The sequence below is a fragment of the Sphaerodactylus townsendi genome, linkage group LG10 (assembly GCF_021028975.2).
Source record: "Sphaerodactylus townsendi isolate TG3544 linkage group LG10, MPM_Stown_v2.3, whole genome shotgun sequence".
Taxonomy (NCBI): domain Eukaryota; kingdom Metazoa; phylum Chordata; class Lepidosauria; order Squamata; family Sphaerodactylidae; genus Sphaerodactylus; species Sphaerodactylus townsendi.
Genome location: NC_059434.1, coordinates 5,633,210 through 5,651,216, shown reverse-complemented (window position 1 = coordinate 5,651,216; position 18,007 = coordinate 5,633,210). Strand labels below are relative to the sequence as shown.

The window sequence follows — 18,007 nt, the reverse complement described above, 5'->3', positions numbered from 1 at the left end:
GGAAAGGGAGAAGTGAATTTTTCATAACTCATACGTTATCTTTTTTTAAAGGGGGTTTGTAAATTATATTCTTATAAAAAACAGACTATGTATTAACTAAATTCATACCTGAGTTTGTTAGAATTAAATATTCAGATATTTGTACTGTCGAAGGCTTTCACAGCCAGAATCAACTGGCCATCGTGTGTCCGAGGTCTGGTAGTTTTAGCTCCTGTTGTTTCATCCGGGCAAAACATTAGGTGCTAAAACCACCAGACCCTGGCCACACAGCTCAGACAACCCGCATAAGTCATTCTGATTTCACAGTCCATGCTCACCAGCAAGTGCCATATGAATGGATTTCAGATACCAGGAGCTATTATCATGGAAGACAATAGGCCCCACCCCAAATTCTACCCAGATGGACCTCCTGTGTACTGCTACAGAGCTTCTCCCTGGGTGCGTTCACTTACCCCCTGTCAGGGAGAACGGGCACATAAGCACTGACCTTTCAGGAGTAGTTGCACTCTGCACATGCCCAGGCAACGACAAAGAGGTAGTGCCAGCTCTCTCACGTCCACTTTCCCCATCTATGCAGCTGACGGGGAGTTGTCTGTACCTGACTATTGTCTGTCAACATTATGATTTTAACTCTCTGGTTTGGTAAGATGATCACACAGCATCTGATTTTGATGTATTTTATGCCTCAATAACTTCAGCAGACTTCAAAGAATGCTGACGTATTACTTCGAAGCAATACTACAACAGACTATTAAAATCCACTGCATTAAAATCCATGGCATTTCTACCCTGGCCTCCCTGGTAGTAGTAGTATTTTTTTTATTTTTTTTTTATTTTTTTATTTTTTATTTATTTATTTATTTATCTATCTATCTATCTTGATTAATTACATACTTAACTACCAAACAGCAAGACTGTAGCGTATTGGTTGACTGGATCAAGGAAATCCAGTTAAAATCTCCACTTGACCACAAAGCTGACCTTCGACCAGATCCTCTCTGTCCAACTTACCTTACAGGGGTGTGAGCATAAAGGGGAGAAGGGCAGATCTGGGAGTAGTAGCAGTAGCAGTAGTAGTAGTAGTAGCAGCAGCAGTAGTAGTAGCAGTAGTAGTAGTAGTAGTAGAAGAAGAAGAAGAAGAGGAGGAGGAGGAGGAGGAGGAGGAGGAGGAGGAGGAGTTTGGATTTATTTCCCCCCTTTCTCTCCTGCAGGAGACTCAAAGGGGCTTACAATCTCCTTGCCCTTCCCTCCTCACAACAAACACCCTGTGAGGTGAGTAGGGCTGAGAGAGCTCCGAGAAGCTGTCACTAGCCCAAGGTCACCCAGCTGGCGTGTGTGGGCGTGCACAGGCTAATCTGAATTCCCCAGATAAGCCTCCACAACTCAAGCGGCAGAGCTGAGAATCAAACACGGTTCCTCCAGATCAGAGTGCACCTGCTCTTAGCCACTACGCCACTGCTGCTCCCAGATCTGCCCTTCTCCCCTTTATGCTCACACCCCTGTAAGGTAAGTTGGACAGAGAGGATCTGGTCGAAGGTCAGCTTTGTGGTCAAGTGGAGATTTTAACTGGATTTCCTTGATCCAGTCAACCAATACGCTACAGTCTTGCTGTTTGGTAGTTAAGTATGTAATTAATCAACATATAGGGAGAATATTTAAGAAGGTAACTTTAGCATACTAGATATCGGAGAATTTTCTGAAGTCCGTCTCACCCGTGCAGCTTTGAGCTTCTCTCTCATACGTTCTCTCATGGAAGACTCTGCAACGCTTGATTGTGATGTTGAAGGCACTGGAGGGAAGCCGACAAGGAACAGTTTAGGCACATGGATATCAAAATATGGCTCTCCCAAGTGTGCAGAATCCCAAACTACATACAAGCCATTCAAAATCCCTCACAGCACTTGAAAAGAACAAGTTAGCAAAACATTTTTTTTCTAAACAGAGGCTGGATGAACATCTGTCAGGAGTACTTCAATTGTGTGTTCCAATTGGGCATGCTGGCAGGGGCTGATGGGAATTGTAGTTCATGAAAATCTGGAGTGCCATAGGTTCGCCACCAGTGCTCTAGGCCAAGCTTTCTGCACTCAGTACCAAAATCTGCTGTAACAATTCCACACATGGTACAAGACTGGAAAACCAGAAAAGCTGCATTCTGATAAAATCTACCTGTTGGGTTGTATCAGACCAGCTTTCTTGATAACATATGGGACCCATATGGACAAAAGTCATCGGGGATAGTGCAGTAATAAGGAGAACTGGGTGGAAGTCCTGGCTGGATCCATTCCCATGGTTCTGTAGGATACTATTGTGGTTGTACAAATGAAGGACAGCTTTCTTTATGTAACAAAGCACTTCACACTCAAGAAAGGAAAAAGCAGGTAGACACAGTAGCTTTTGTTGCTATCAATTTTTAAAAATTAAAGAACTGAGATTTTTATCTGATGGGCAGAGGTGGGATCCAGCAGGTTCTCACAGGTTCCTGAAAGTAGGTTACTAATTATTTGTGTGTGCCGAGAGGGGGTTACTAATTGGTGATTTTGCCATGTGATTTTTGCCTTAGTTACGCCCCTCCTCTCAGCAGTAGCGCGCAGAACTTGAAGCAGTCTAGCAGGAGGTGCACCGGCGTGCGTGGCAGCCTGCGCCTGCGTGCATTTGTTTCCCGCCCAAGGACTAGCGCAGAGGCTGTGTCCTTGCCACAGCCCCGCCCAGGAATGCCCCACCCCTGGAATGCCCAGCCACGCTCCCGTCGTGCCCCACCATTGGCACTACACCACAGTTTGAATCCCACCATCATAGGAACCTGTTACTAAAATTTTTGGATCCCACCACTGTTGATGGGCAATATCTTTCTGGTCTGTACAATCCACTCGCCTTTAAACAAAGTTATATAGACTTTTAAAAAGTACTGGAAGTTCACAAAAATATCCCAAGATTAGATCTCTGTGAACATTTTAACAACAGCACGAAAAATACAGAATAAAATTCAAAACGTGTTCATCTTTCAACATTTACCATGGGAATAAATGTCAAACCTTAAAAAAACATTTTTACAACACCATTTCCTCATTATTTGCAGCTGCTTTCTATTTACTTTTAGTCTGGTCTGATTAGTGGGTTTAAATACTGCCAAAGTCCTGGAGTTAAAAGGGGAGGTCTGAATCCAAGACATGGAGAATATTACATGAAAGGAAATGACAGATTTCTGCCAAGGGACTTCTAAGACAAGAAAATAGGGACAGTCCTTGGGGGGGGGGGGGGGGAACTAACATAAATGCAAAAGAAACTCTTGAACAATCCTCAGAAGAAGAGAAGAATATCTGGTTACAATTGTTAGCCGTTCCATGGATTAATATTAAAATGCACACTGCCAGACTGAGTGGAGAACACCAAAATAAAATATTAGTCTGAGCTGTGCCTAGGGAAATGATGTAACTTCTGGACATAGCGGAATACCACCTCCTCCAAAACTATCTTGAGAAACATCCCACATTTCACGGTTGTTTTAAAACTGGGAGAAACTGCAGATCTGCAATCATTGTGGGAATAAAGTTACAGCTATTTAACAGGGCACGGAAGCCGAGGAAAAGGACTTGTTAAAAGGCAAAGCAATGGAATCTGGAGATATTTATATAAGTACATTTTAACAAGGGACCAATAACTGCCACATTAAACCGAAATCTTTCTTGCATCCAAGTCAGTGGACTTAATGCTTTCTGATCATGCACACCTGTCAGGAAGAGTCTTCCAGACATCAAAGAGGACTGTGTTAATGGCTGTTGCGTTAATGGACCTGCACTTTACTTTTGGTTTCCCACCATCCCTTGATCTGCAATATATTGCAACCTAGAGCAGTGATGGCGAACCTTTTTGAGGCCGAGTGCCCAAACTGTAACCCAAAACCCACTTATTTAACGCAAAGTACCACTGAAGTTTTCAAGTTTTCATTTAGAAAAAATGGTTGACTCAGAGGCGTGCGTTATTCGGGAGTAAGCTTGGTGGTAGTTGGTGGCTTTGCTTTGAAGCAACCATGCAACTCTTCGAACGGGTGAATCAAGACCCTAGGAGAGTTTACTCAGAAGCAAGCCCCATTGCCAGCAACCGAGCTTACTCCCAGGTAAAGGATCGCGCTTTAGTTCTTCGCATGAAAATCAGTGGGGTTTAACAGCGCTTAACAGGGTTACCTACACTGCTTCCCCAAAACTAGGTCTTAGGTTAAATGCTAATAATCAAGCCCAGTGGCCCAGGCACGTGCCCACAGAGAGGGCTCTGAGTGCCACCTCTGGCACCTGTGCCATAGGTTCGCCAGCACTGACCTAGAGGCACCCAAGCACTGGCCCCTGACTTTATCTTTTTACACCTGCCTCGAGAAATAATGGCTCCCCCATTCCTGTCCTGTTTTACTCTGCCATTGATATGGGGTGAGAAAGAGGGAGGGGGGAGAACTGGGGGGGGGGGAATGAAAGGTTGTACCCAAGGACAGTTCATTAGAACTGACTTCTTTTAGCTATGCTATCTGATGTCTGTCAACAAAGCCTTCTGATTTGAAATCTAGAGTCTGATATTTGCCTACAGATCCAGGGCTAGTCAAGTGAAGCACGGGTGTGCAACAGGGCCAGCAAATGTTATCTTCATGGGTAACTATGGGCAAATTTGTTTTATCAGTGAATGTAAGCTACATAACATACAGCTCTGGCCTATTATGCCCCTCTACCCTCTTCCCGGGGGACACTAAGTTTAAGGTGACCAGATGGTCATCTTTGTGAACCGGGACGAGAGGGGTCAAACGGCTTCCTGGCGATGCAGCCGCCAGGGGACGCACTGCCTTCTGGGGCTTGCCGTTTCAGCCCTATGTAGTGACAGAGGCGGTGGAAGCGGCTAAGCTGAAGGCCGTGCTCCCCTTGACGTAGCAGCGGGAGAACCTTAGCTACACGCGCATGCCTTGCGCCAGAAGGCAGTCGCGGCAGCCTCTGCATCGAGACAATTTAAAATAACCAGCGGGACGTGAGACAAATTGTTGGGTCCCAGGGGACTGGCCATCACGCCAAAAGCCCGGGAGCGTCTGGTCCATGGCCTGACTAAGTTGGAAGGTAAAAATAATCTACAGCCATGGAAAAAACAACCACTCAGGTGAGAAAAAGTGTATTGTCACAGAAGGGGTAGTCCCAGCCACCTGGAAGGAAGCGGCTGCAAGTCACTCCCAAAGACACCTTCCCTGATGATTTAACCAGCTATCATCCTTTTGAACCGGGACAGAGCTATTCCAGCTATAAAACATCTTGTATCAATTTTCTCTTAATATTTGGCTGGCTATAAATGTTGTGTTTTGTCCATAAAGTTTCCCATTGTTGCAAAGATATTTCTTTCTTGAAATTTTGTATCCACTTAACCATAATGTTTTCACTTGTTCTGTTTCTGCATCATGTTAGTAATATAATAGCTTATAAATTCGTTCTAATAAATGCACTTTTGGCTGTGTTACCTCCTTTTCAAATTCTGCCAGTCCCCTTGTTAGACTTGTTGTATGAATGTTCTTGTGGTGCCTTGAAACTAATTGAACATAAAAGAGTCATGATACTTTTTTACCTTCATTTTTTGCCAAGACATAATTTCTCCTTTGGCATTTAACATATCTCCATTTGTTATAAAATTGTTATTATTCCTCACATCCTCGTCATAATAAGCCTTTATGATAGACGCTATTGGGAATATTGGAGGACTCATTCTTTTTTTGTGTAGATTGCCAAATTCCAAATACTCTAATTACATAGCTTCCATTTTGCATTATATTTTAATTGATTATATATTTTTGTTCCCTTGGCAAGTGACTTTAAGCCATTAATGTTGATTGGCATGATAGCAACAAGCAAAAGAAAGGTAAGAGAGAAAAGGAACAGAATATTTTAAACAGAACGAAGTAATTAGAAGATGAACATAAAAAAACAACAAATAAGAAAATACACAGAGAAATAAAGATACTGAGACAACAACTGGACTTATTGGAAACAGAAGAGATTCAGAAAAAAAACTAATGTTTTTGAAACAGAAGACATTCGAACATGCTAATAAACCAGGCTGATTTTTAGCATGGCAGCTGAGGAAAGAAACTGAAAAAAGAACTATAACAGCCATTAAAAGGAATGGTATATCAGTAACTTGAAACACTTGACCATTCTCTGTTTGTATGCCCTAAATATGATAAGATATGCATGAAATATATGAATTCTATTTTCTTGCAATGTTCCCAGTGGCAAGAGTGTTACAAGATACCCAACCTCCTGAACAGCTCTGATGTGCTCTGTTGCAAATTTTATACTGGAAATTAGTAATTTTAACTGTGTTTTTTAATCTTGTTTTAGTTTGAAATTTTGTCCTGTTCTGTATGCCAATAAAGGCTTGTTGTTGTTGTTGTTGTATATCAGTATACTCTGAAAAGCTTCTGGAATATTTAAATTGAGGTCCCAGATTTTTAGAATGGATACAAAGACTATGTACTAGACAAAAAGCAAGAATTTTAATCAATGGTGCCTTGACAGAACAGATTTAAACTGAAAAAGGAACAGGAGAATGATGTCCACTATCACCATTACTATTTATACTAGCATTAGAACTCCTTGCAACAAGGATCAGACAAGATCCTAGAAATACAGGTTTAAAAATATAGGGTAAAGAATATAAAATGAAAAGCTATGCAGATGACATGGTACTGACAATATCTAATCCTAATGCTTCAATAAAACATCTGATGGATCATGTAGAACAATAAGGGCAGTTTGCTGGATTTCAAATAAATCGCCCCAAAACAAAAATTATCACAAGATTTTTAACCAAACAAGAAAAGATACCGAAGATAAAACTGGTTGTGATATTTCTACCAACAAATTTAAGTACTTCAGTATCAACATAAATGGTCAACTGAACAATTTATTTCAAAATGATTATGGGGTAACTTGGAAGAAGATTTAAGAAGATCTACAAAGATGGTCCAAACTCAAACTGTCCTGGCTAGGAATAATAGCGAGTGCTAAAATGAATATCTTGCCTAAGATTAATTTTCTATTTCAAATGTTGCCTGTATGGGAACAGGAAAATAGGATGAATATTATATTTGATATAGAAGAATAAGGGATCTATATAAACTGAAAAGGAGTCTCTCAGTAGTGAAAAGTAATTTGTCAGCAAAGGTACAAGTAGGAAGATGTTATCATATCACTAAGGAATTCATAACATCCTGGAACAGGACTGAAGAACTAAAAACAGCAGCTCTCAGAGTCCAAAATACATTTCGGACTAAATAGAGAAACTTAGTTAATAAATACAGATGTCAAATACAAACGTTTAAAGGTGAGAAGACAGGTAAAATCTAATGAGATTATTAAAATATGTTTTTCTATATTTTAATGAACTCTGAAATGACAGTGAAATATATGAAAAGGATATTCTATTTGAATCACATTATAAGAATGGCTATAATCATTTTAACTGTGTTTAGTGAATAAGATGTATGGCTCATTCCGCACATGAAGAATAATGCACTTTCAAACTGCTTTCAGTGCTCTTTGAAGCTGTGCGGAATGGCAAAATCCACTTGCAAACAGTTGTGAAAGTGGTTTGAAAATGTATTATTTTGTGTGTGCGGAAGGGGCCTATGTGAAATCATTTAATCCTGGAAGAGGTTACTGTGGACCATAGCCCTCTTCAGGAATGTTGGAAACTGGATAGCTTGATTGAAAGGCTGAAAATAGTTTTATTGCCTGACTTATGGAAGCGGCAAACAAATTAGCATAGCAGAAATTTGTGTTTGTGTTAAACTGTTAAGATTAGCAAAATTTGATTTTATGGTGGAGGGGTATGTACATAAGAAAATCCTGACATATGCATTTTGAAAGTATAAGAACCAAGATCTGTGTCTGGTAAAAGTATGTCTCTAGCTTAGACACTTTGTCCCAGAGACTAAATCTGAACAGTAAAAATACTCTCTTTAAAACCTAAGTCTTTGGAAATTTTCTTTCTGTCTTTTAAACGTGACTGATCTGGGCCTGGAAGGAATCCCGGCTCGACACCTGCATATATTAATGAGAAGATTCTTAATACTTGGCAACAAATTTATCTGGGCCCACAAAAAACCATAAGTAAGATTTAAAGTACTGCAAGATAGTAAAAAAGAGAGGAAGAATAGCTTTACCAAATATTAAATTATATTATTATGCAGCTGGACTTCTTAGATCGCTGACTTGGTACTAAACCCAGTTCACAATCTTGTGAAATTAGAAACTGTGGGTCTTACTTCAGGTATACATAGCTATTTATGGCAAGAAAGAACAGATTCAAAAAAAGCTGATAAAAAAGATTCACACGGAATAAAAAAAGGATTATTCGAAATATGGAAAAAAAACACATTAAAGGCTCAGCCCACAACTTCACCTCTAAAATCTCCGATAGAAGTGCACTACAATATTGAAACTTTGAAGAAGACTGGCAATATAATATACAAAGAAATGATTAACAAACAAGGGGAAATTAAATCATGGCAGATAATAATGACAGAGGGAAGCAAAATACAAAGGTTGACATACTTTTAGATTTCATCCAGACTTAAAAGACAATTAAGTTCACAGAATGGAAAACTGCAGGACTTAACAGATTTTGAAAAAGAAATCATAACACAGAAGCACCATTTGATTGGCAGAATATATAAGATTCTACTGAAAATGGAAACAGAACTGGAACAAGTAAAACATGTATGACAAAATGGATGCAAAACTTTAAGGAAGAGATAACTTTTCAACAGTGGGAATCATTATGAACTGAAAACATCAAACTTACTGCAAGTCAGATACTGACGGAGAACTGATATAAAATGTTTTTTACATCGTATATGATACCTGAAATGATTACGATGACTAAACAACATGATGGCATCTGCTGGAGATATAATGAAGAAGTTGGAACTTTTTTTCATATGTTCTGGACTTGTAAAAAAATCAAGAAGTTCTGGATGGAAATAAATTAAATTAAATTAAAATTTCCTCTTACTGCAAAAACAATGCTGTTGGGTATTGTACCAGACAAGCTTCCTGAGAAGTTGAATGAACGGGGTTGGTACTTAATAACTGCTGCAACAGTTATAATTGCAACAAACTGGAAATCTGATAAAAGCCTCACAATAGAATGCTGGGAGGATAAAATCAGAGAATATGTCACTATGGCCAAACTAACTCATCTCGTGAATCGACGTCCAAAAGATGAATTAGAGGAGAAATGGAGTCCCTGTTTTTCATATCAATCGGACCTGACCATGTAAAAACAAAACATCTTCAAGTCTGGAATTTAACAATGTTTATTATCCCTCTCCGGGATCGGGTTTGTCCACACTGCAAAAACCAAGTGGAGATTCTTGCTCACACATTATACTCGATTGTCCGAGATATGTGGGCATTAGGAATTTCTCTCCTTGACTGGCCCTAGACAAATCTGAAAGAGACTCTGACAGTTCTGCTGTGGATGTCGTGCTCTTGGGAAAAGGTTCAGGCCTATCACAGGCTGGATTTCCAAAGGCAAGGTCAGTGAACTATAAGACAGAACAGCCATAGGCTTTGGACCCGACTTGTGAGCTTTTCATAAGCTCCTGCCTGCCATTGTGGGAAACAGAATGAAGTTAGAGGGGACAGATGGACACGTTATTCTGATTCAGCAGGACACTTCTTAACCTCCAGTGAGCTTAAGCAATACTTAATTAAATCCTCAGGTTCCTGGCACAGAGAAATCCAATTATGTTTTACAGTCACAAATATACTGTTTGCAATCCAGCACTATAAACAAATTCACTGCAAACTATATAAAAAAGTAAAATTTGACCAATAAAAATGGCGTAGGAGGTTAAGAGCTCGTGTATCTAATCTGGAGGAACCGGGTTTGATTCCCAGCTCTGCCGCCTGAGCTGTGGAGGCTTATCTGGGGAATTCAGATTAGCCTGTACACTCCCACACACGCCAGCTGGGTGACCTTGGGCTAGTCGCAGCTTCTCGGAGCTCTCTCAGCCCCACCTACCTCACAGGGTGTTTGTTGTGAGGGGGGAAGGGCAAGGAGATTGTAAGCCCCTTTGAGTCTCCTTACAGGAGAGAAAGGGGGGATATAAATCCAAACTACTACTACTACTACTCCTCCTCCTCCTCCTCCTCCTCTTCTTCTTCTTCTTCTTCTTCTTCTTCTTCTTCTTCTTCTTATTATTATTATTATTATTATTATTATTATTATTATTATTATTATTATTATTATTATTATTATTAATTTTATGATGCATCTATGCCAGGGGTGTCCAACTCTGGCGTCCCAGATGTTCATGGACTACAATTCCCATCAGCCCCTGCTGGCATGGCCAACTGCAGTCCATGAACACCTGAAGCGCCAGAATTGGACACCTCTGGTGTAGATGTTCCCATCAAGGCCTGCTCTAAAAGCTAAGCCAAGAAGGGTGGACACATCTCCCTTCTCCCAACACTGATCAGAACTTACTTCGAGGTAACCGGGTAGGAGCAGCTGCGGCCATGGTGGGCTGGTTTTGTGTGGCCTCCTCTTCCTCTGGCGACGTTCGTCCGACTTCGGCCAACTGCAAGCCAGATGAAGAAGACAAAAGGGAACGGGATCAGAAAGTGAACAACGGATTTACAGGATCCAGTGCCTCCCACGTGGATGGGACATGGCAGCTGCTTGTGCATAATGCTTCCATGCTACTTCCATTCAGTTTGTCCCACTCCCTTTCTACCCAGTAGAGGAACCCAAGGCAGTATGTTAAAATGTATGTAATGGCATAGCCCCCCAACCTAATTGGAACCCAGAAAAGTAGGAGAGGGTATATCAATAAAAGAAGAGAAGAAGAAGAGTTTTGGGTTTATATCCCCCCTTTCTCTCCTGCAGGAGACTCAAAGGGGCTTACAATCTCCTTGCCCTTCCCCCCTCACAACAAACACCCTGTGAGGTAGGTGGGGCTGAGAGAGCTCCTAGAAGCTGTGACTAGCCCAAGGTCACCCAGCTGGCGTGTGTGGGAGTGCACAGGCTAATCTGAATTCCCCAGATAAGCCTCCACAGCTCAGGCGGCAGAGCTGGGAATCAAACCCAGTTCCTCCAGATTAGATACACGAGCTCTTAACCTCCTATGCCACTGCTGCAGTATACAAAAAAGAAGAAGCAGCGGATAACAGATTAAAGCAAAAAGTAAAACAGCAGCACACAAAAGCACACACACACAATGTCCTTTGGCTTTAAAACACAACAAGTTCTTTGCAGGATTCCATCAAAATCCATTTAGACCAACATTTTTTTCATGCATCCCAGCAAAAGAGCCCAGAAACCGGTTCGGCACTGGGGCTCAGGCTACCTCCTGCCCACCCAGATGTGCATCCACAGCTGGAATGTGACAACAGATTCCCACAGTATTCAGGTCCTCAAAGCCAAGATGTGTTTTTGCAAACTTGATGTTCGTGCCCAGCTGGCATGCTTTTCCCATCCAAAGAGAAGACTGATACAGAAAGTTACTACAAGAAGTTACGATAATGTGATACATGATCAGCAGTAATTTTTTGGTCGCCAACAGTTTGTGAATGAAGCAATGAAATTGCATCAGACATACCAGAGCTTTCTAACGGAAGGAGTATCAGCAAAAGGCGAACACAGCTGGGTTGGGGGGCATTTGCAATTGACCAGCAGGGATGGCAACTGAGAAACAGACAAAACCAATTGTCTATTTCTATTTCGACGCAGCAGTGGCGTAGGAGGTTAAGAGCTCGTGTATCTAATCTGGAGGAACCGGGTTTGATTCCCAGCTCTGCCGCCTGAGCTGTGGAGGCTTATCTGGGGAATTCAGATTAGCCTGTGCACTCCCACACACGCCAGCTGGGTGACCTTGGGCTAGTCACAGTTCTTCTGAGCTCTCTCAGCCTCACCTACCTCACAGGGTGTTTGTTGTGAGAGGGGAAGGGAAAGGAGTTTGTAAGCCCCTTTGAGGGGGATATAAAGGGGGGAAATAAATCCAACTCTCCTCCTCCTCCTCTTCTTCAATACCAATATGATATCTGTCCATGCAGGGTTCCATCTACCTGCCTAGCTTATTTTTTACTCCACCCTTCCTCTAATGTACACGGGTTCCCAAATTTTCTGAGCTGGTGGGAGCATGATGGGAGCAGCACAAAATGGCTGCCGCAAAATGGAAGGAGCAGAAGGCTGAGCCAGTCACAAGATCATTTGCACAGCTCAACTTCAGCAACAGGGTAGAGCTTCATGAGGGGGCGGCAGCTGCTGCCAAAGCAACATTTTTAAAAATCTGCACAGCCAATCAAATCTGCAATAATCAGTCTGGGCAAAATCCCTAACCAGCCCCACCCACTTCCAAAAAATTATTGTGGGGCACCAGAAAAGGTGTCAGAAGGTGCTGAGAGTTCAGGGGCATCCTAATGGGGACCCCGACTCTAAGGAGTTTGAGGTGGCATTCATCATGCCCCCCTTATCCGGTTCTCTCTCTGGCTCATTCCGCACATGCAGAATAATGTACTTTCAAACTGCTTTCAAAGCTCTTTGAAGCTGTGCGGAATGGCAAAATCCACTTGCAAACAGTTGTGAAAGTGGTTTGGAAATGCATTATTTTGCGTGTGCGGAAGGGGCGTCTCTATCTCTATCTCCCCACACACACACACACGGTGACACGCATTAGGCTGAGAATGACTGGAACTTTTATGTATGATCAATGTATGCCTAATAAAGGTTTTGTTTGTTTGTTTTGACTGGCACAAAGTCATCCTTATAAAAACAACAGTCCAATGTAAGGTTGCCAACTTGGGTTGGGCAATTCCTGGAGACGTGGGGGTACACTGGAGGGGTGGGGGTTGGTGAGGGATTCCACCCTCCAAAGAAGCCATTCTCTCCAGAAGAACTGATCTCTGGAGATGAACTGCAATCCTGGCAGATCTCCCAGTCCTAACTAACTGGAGGTTTCCAACGCTAGTCCAGTCGCAAAGACCAACAACGTTCATCGAAAGATGAGCTTCTTTGCTTTGCAGTTCATATTTCAATAAACACTGTTGGTCTGGAACAGGGGTGTCAAACTCGCGGCCCTCCAGATGTTCATGAACTACAATTCCCATTAGTCCTTCCCAACATGAGCATTGGCTATACTGGCAAGGGCTGATGGGAATTGTAGTTCATGAACATCTGGAGGGCCGCGAGTTTGACACCTGTGGTCTGGAAGATGCCGCTGAACTTGTGCTTTCTTTTGCCACCACACCTAACTGGTGAAATTCCCCTCAGCTGACTTCATAGTAGCTGGAGATTTTAATGCCAGACTGGGGGGAAATGAACAGGCCCTATATGATGCTGTTGGGGTTGACCCAGAGTTCTTACCAGAGGGCTGCTGTCTATCTAGAATATCTAAAGACAAGACAATTAATGTAGCTGGAGTTTATTTGTTTAAATTTTGTATCAGTTTTAATCTGACTATTTTAAATGGCTTGACCAATTTTATGGATCAGGTGAATTTATATCTCTCTCAAAAAGAGAGGTGCAGTGCTCCTGACAAGGTCCTAGTATCCTCCTAAGATCAGGAAACATGTTAAAAGAATTTCCAGATTGGTTTTAATCATATGGGCGATCATCTACCACTAACTATCACCATATCAGCCACTCTCACTACAGAGGCTAAACCAGCTAGCCCGTTACAAATTGTTAGAATGGGGTTGGCCTAAAAATAATACTGGGGAAGTCAGCACCATACTTTATTCCCATAAGCTCATGGCCCTAAGATCACTCACTCTTCAAACTATTAATCCCTGTTTGTGTTTCTTACGCACATTTGAAGAGCTAGCGCGCGGAAGTTATTGTGCCACTACTACGACCACCAGTCATGTGGAAAGAACCAAAATCCAGAAGTCCTACGACATGACCTAGTACTAAATGATGAATACTATCGTACAAAGAGACTCTTCTGGGAGACATATGCAATCTTTAGAGATACCTCCTGTAGTAACACCTTGGGTACATACTTCTCCCCTAAAGAACCAACTTCATGGTATTCTCAAAAGAGCGTAAATTGATACTACTAAATGATCACTTTAGAACAACTTGTACAGGCAATAAACTGTAGCTGACTCAAGGAAGTTTTGGTCCCTTGTATCCAATGACTCAGGTTCACTTAGTTTTGCAGCTTGTATGCCCAGTCATATCTGGCCCAGAGAAATACTTCCTTGGCGTTTTTAATGGGGCCCTTCGATTTTCCTAATTTGCATGTTTCTGCCTACATAGCATGACAGTCCAGAGTGGCCCCCTAATGTGCTGCAGAAGTAGTGAAATTGTGCTTAAGTGCAAAGGGACCTACAGAGGCTCCAGGACCCGGCGGGTTCCCCCCAGAGTTATTTAAGGAGGCATTGTTGACTGGTGGTCCCCGGTACTAGCAGCTCTTTTTACATCCGTTAATCAAACAGCTCTTGGCCATCAAGATTGGATATCTGATTATAATTCCTGTCTTCAAAAAGGGAGATTTTTTTGCTCCCCTTCCAATTACCAGATCGATCAGTTTATTGTCCATCACTGTATAAGGTATATGCAAAATATTTGCACAATAAACTCTCTTCATGGATTACAGAGAAACAAAATCCTATTTGGCCCAGAACAAATAGGATTTCAACATGGGAAATCTACTTTTAGAATCATTGTTTGATCCTTAGGACTCTCGTCACAAAATACACCAACGGAAGCAAATCATCCCTGTTTGTGGCCTTTTTGGACTTAAAGGGGGCATTTGACTCTGTCTCCAGAGATCTACTGTGGAGAAAACTTGTTAATCTAGGAATTGACAGAAGGCTACTTACACTAGTAATGGCCTTACATCATGACACTACCTGTCAAGTCAAATGCTCTCCTGATGGTATACTTAGTCCTTATATACCAATTAACAGGGGTGTCAAACAGGGGTGTGTTTTGGCCCCAACCCTATTTAATCTTTTTTTAAGTGATCTGGCTTCCTTTTTGATGGAGGATTCCTCGCACTGCCCTGCTTTGAATCATATGACCATACCTTTACTTTTGTATGCTGATGACGCTATATTACTCTCCCGTACAAAAGCTGGCTTGAAACGCTTACTGGCACTCTGTGTTGAATATTGTAGTCATAATAACCTGACGCTTAATTTTGCAAAGTCAAAAATAATGGTTTTTGCTTGTTCTTGGAGACCATTTAGTTGGCCAATAAATAATGAACAGCTTGAACAGGTCAAACATTTTAAATACCTGGGTCTCCACTTTAATTATAACTCCTCTTGGGTTACCCAAAGGAAATTGGCCATTGAATCAAGCAAACTTAGTTGCAAGGCCATTAGCCGCTATTTTCGCACCAAAGGTCATGAATTTGTACCTGCAGCCATTAAGGCATTTAATGCTAAAATCACCATGCAATTACTATACGGAATCCCACTGTGGATACAAGCATGGAGCTGCGATATGGAAAGAGTTCAGTCATGCTTTCTCTATAGTATACTCGGCTTACCTCACTCAGTCCCATATGCTGCGGTCTGTTTGGAGGTGGGCCAACATCTACTCCATACAAGAGCATGGTGCATGACCTTCCAATTCTGGATACGATTGTGCTTTAACAACTGTCACAAAAGCTTTACTTACCAGGCTCTTTCTTTCATAGCCAAAACCGAGTGGTGGTCCTTTGTTGAGGCGAAAATCCATGAAATGGGTCTATCCTTGGATGCATTGGTTTTAATGAATGCCAATGAGCTAAAGCTGACTATCAAAAAGAGATTGTATGATCTCGAGTATAGTCACCTGATGCAGCAGGCTAATAAACGCTGCTCTCCCTTGCACTTGGGTATACCATTAAAACCCTATACCATGGCCAAGTATTTCCATTTGGTCTTAGAACCCAAATTGCGACGAGCCCTGACCCTTGCCAGGTGCAATATTCTCCCTTCAGCTACCACTCAGGGCAGAATACAGAAAGTGCCTTTTAATGAAAGATTTTGTCCCTGCAGTTCAGCTTACGAAGAATCAATCCAACACGTGATATTACACTGCCCGTTACACAGTTTAGCCAGGAATAAATATCTAAACCCGTGGTTAAAACCCCCCATTGATAATATTAATCTATCAATTGTGGTAACGATGTTGGATTGTGGTTCTGCAAGTGTATTGGAAGCGCTGGCTAACTTTTTGTGCTCTGTCATCAGCAAACGGTTATAACTGTACTGGAGATTGTATCATTACACTGAGGTCGCCATTTTTCTGGTATATTGTTGCTGTTTTAATTATGCCATTAAAGGTTTATATATATATATAACACCACACCTAACAGGGCTATCTTTTGCAACCAAAGTCTCTCCTGAAAGTTGTAGGGTTACCAGATTCCCACCCACCCACCCTGCAGCCACTGGAGAGGGAGGAGGGGTTGGATCGCCAAGATCCAGGCTGGGAAACATCTGCAGATTTGGGGACGGGTCCAGGGAAGCGGGGTGAACCTGGCACCCAATTCCTTCCCCATAAGGGGCTCTGGTTTGAACAGTCTGGCTCTACAGCAGAACCCTGGGCAGCTGGTGGCACCAGCCAGGAGGATGGCATTTCTGCAGGAGCACAAGAAAAAGGGGCAGGTGGCAGTCCTGAATTTAATGTCCAGAACTCAGAGAAGTTTCCACCCACCAGGGAGGGGGGCTCCGTGCTCTCTAGAGAGGGTTGTCAGGTACTTCCTGGCCAGTGTGGGGGGATGGAGGGATGCCAGATCCAGGTTGGAAAACTCTTAGAGATTGGGAGGGGGAGCCTGGGGAGGGGGGGCAGGGACCCCAGTGGGGCCCAATGCCACAGAGTCCCCCCCCCCCACTCCAACGCGTCCCTTGCCTCCAGGGAACTGATCTCTACAGTCTGGAGATGAGCTGTAATTTCGGAGGATGCGCCCTTCCCACGAGGCGAGCAATCCGTGGTAGGTTGTGCCGACCCAGACCCGACTCTGCACGGTGATCAAACCCTCGAGAGTCAATGTGCTGAAGAAGGGGAGGGGGGAAGAAGAGCGAGCCCCGCCCCACCCCGGAAGGCCCCCCCCCTCCGCCCGCGCTCGCCCTCCCCGCCTCTGGCCCGCACGTACCTTTCTTTCCCCAGACTCGGGCCCGCCGGCCGGCGCGCGCCACCAGCCCCAGGCCGCCCAGCGCAGACCCGAGCGGGGGGGGGGGGAGGGAGGGAGGACCAGGAGGAGGGGGCGGGGCCGTGGCGCGGCTGCGCGCTCCGACCCTCCTGCGCGCCCCCGCCGACTGCCGCGAAGAGTCCGGAGCGCCTGGGAGCGCGCGCGCCCAGCCGAGAGGGGCGCGGTCGCGGCGCGCAACCCCTCGGCCGGGATCCAGAAAGGAAAGAGCGGGTTAAGTCACACACACACACACACTCACACAACTCACCGGTTGCTTCCTCCCCTTCTGCCTTTGCTTCCTGAGCCTCTTCCCCAGCTCTTCCCCAGCTGGGGCGCACGAAAGGGCCGGCGGAACCTAAAAGCGTGCCGGGGGAGTAAAGGTGGGAAAGGCTCTATAAATCGTGTGTGTGTGTGTGAGAGAGAGAGAGTGTGATAGCGGAGTCAGAAGTGATTTTATTCCATTTCTGATCTTGCTTTTAAATGAAGATGGAGCTAGGTTTCATTTCTGTGTAAGTTAGGTAGGAACACGCTGTATTCGATAGAAGATCGGAATTATAGCTCTCTTTTGTATTTGTGCCTGCATGGAACCTCCTTTTGCTCAAGGCAGGAATCCACCCCTGCTCCACCTGGGCATGTCCCTTTCATTTGCTAAAACCGTGGATGGACGTTGACAAAAGGGACCCCGGAAGAAGCGCCTCCAGCTGCCTAATCCCACCAGCAGGCAGATAAGGGTGCCATCGTTTAAGTTTGGTTTCCTGGCCCCAAGCACCCAAAGGACTCTTTTGTGTTTTTCCCGCCTGTGCCTACATCATCGCCTCGCCCAGCTTCAGCCGTGAAATTCAAGAAGGGACA

The 18,007-nt window shown here is 43.5% G+C and overlaps 1 protein-coding gene across 1 annotated transcript in view; it reads right to left on the bottom strand.

Moving 5' to 3' along the window:
- CC2D2A (coiled-coil and C2 domain containing 2A) overlaps positions 1–17,334 on the bottom strand; it is a 92,220-nt gene extending 74,886 nt beyond the window's left edge. Inside the window, exons 1-3 of the mRNA XM_048509582.1 lie at positions 17,120–17,334; positions 10,513–10,606; positions 1,713–1,789 (exon numbers count right to left, since the gene is read on the bottom strand). Coding sequence (XP_048365539.1) covers positions 1,713–1,789; positions 10,513–10,546 — 111 coding nt within the window. The 5' untranslated portion in view covers positions 10,547–10,606; positions 17,120–17,334. The remainder of the gene's footprint in view (positions 1–1,712; positions 1,790–10,512; positions 10,607–17,119) is intronic.
- Positions 17,335–18,007: the final 673 nt, after the last annotated feature.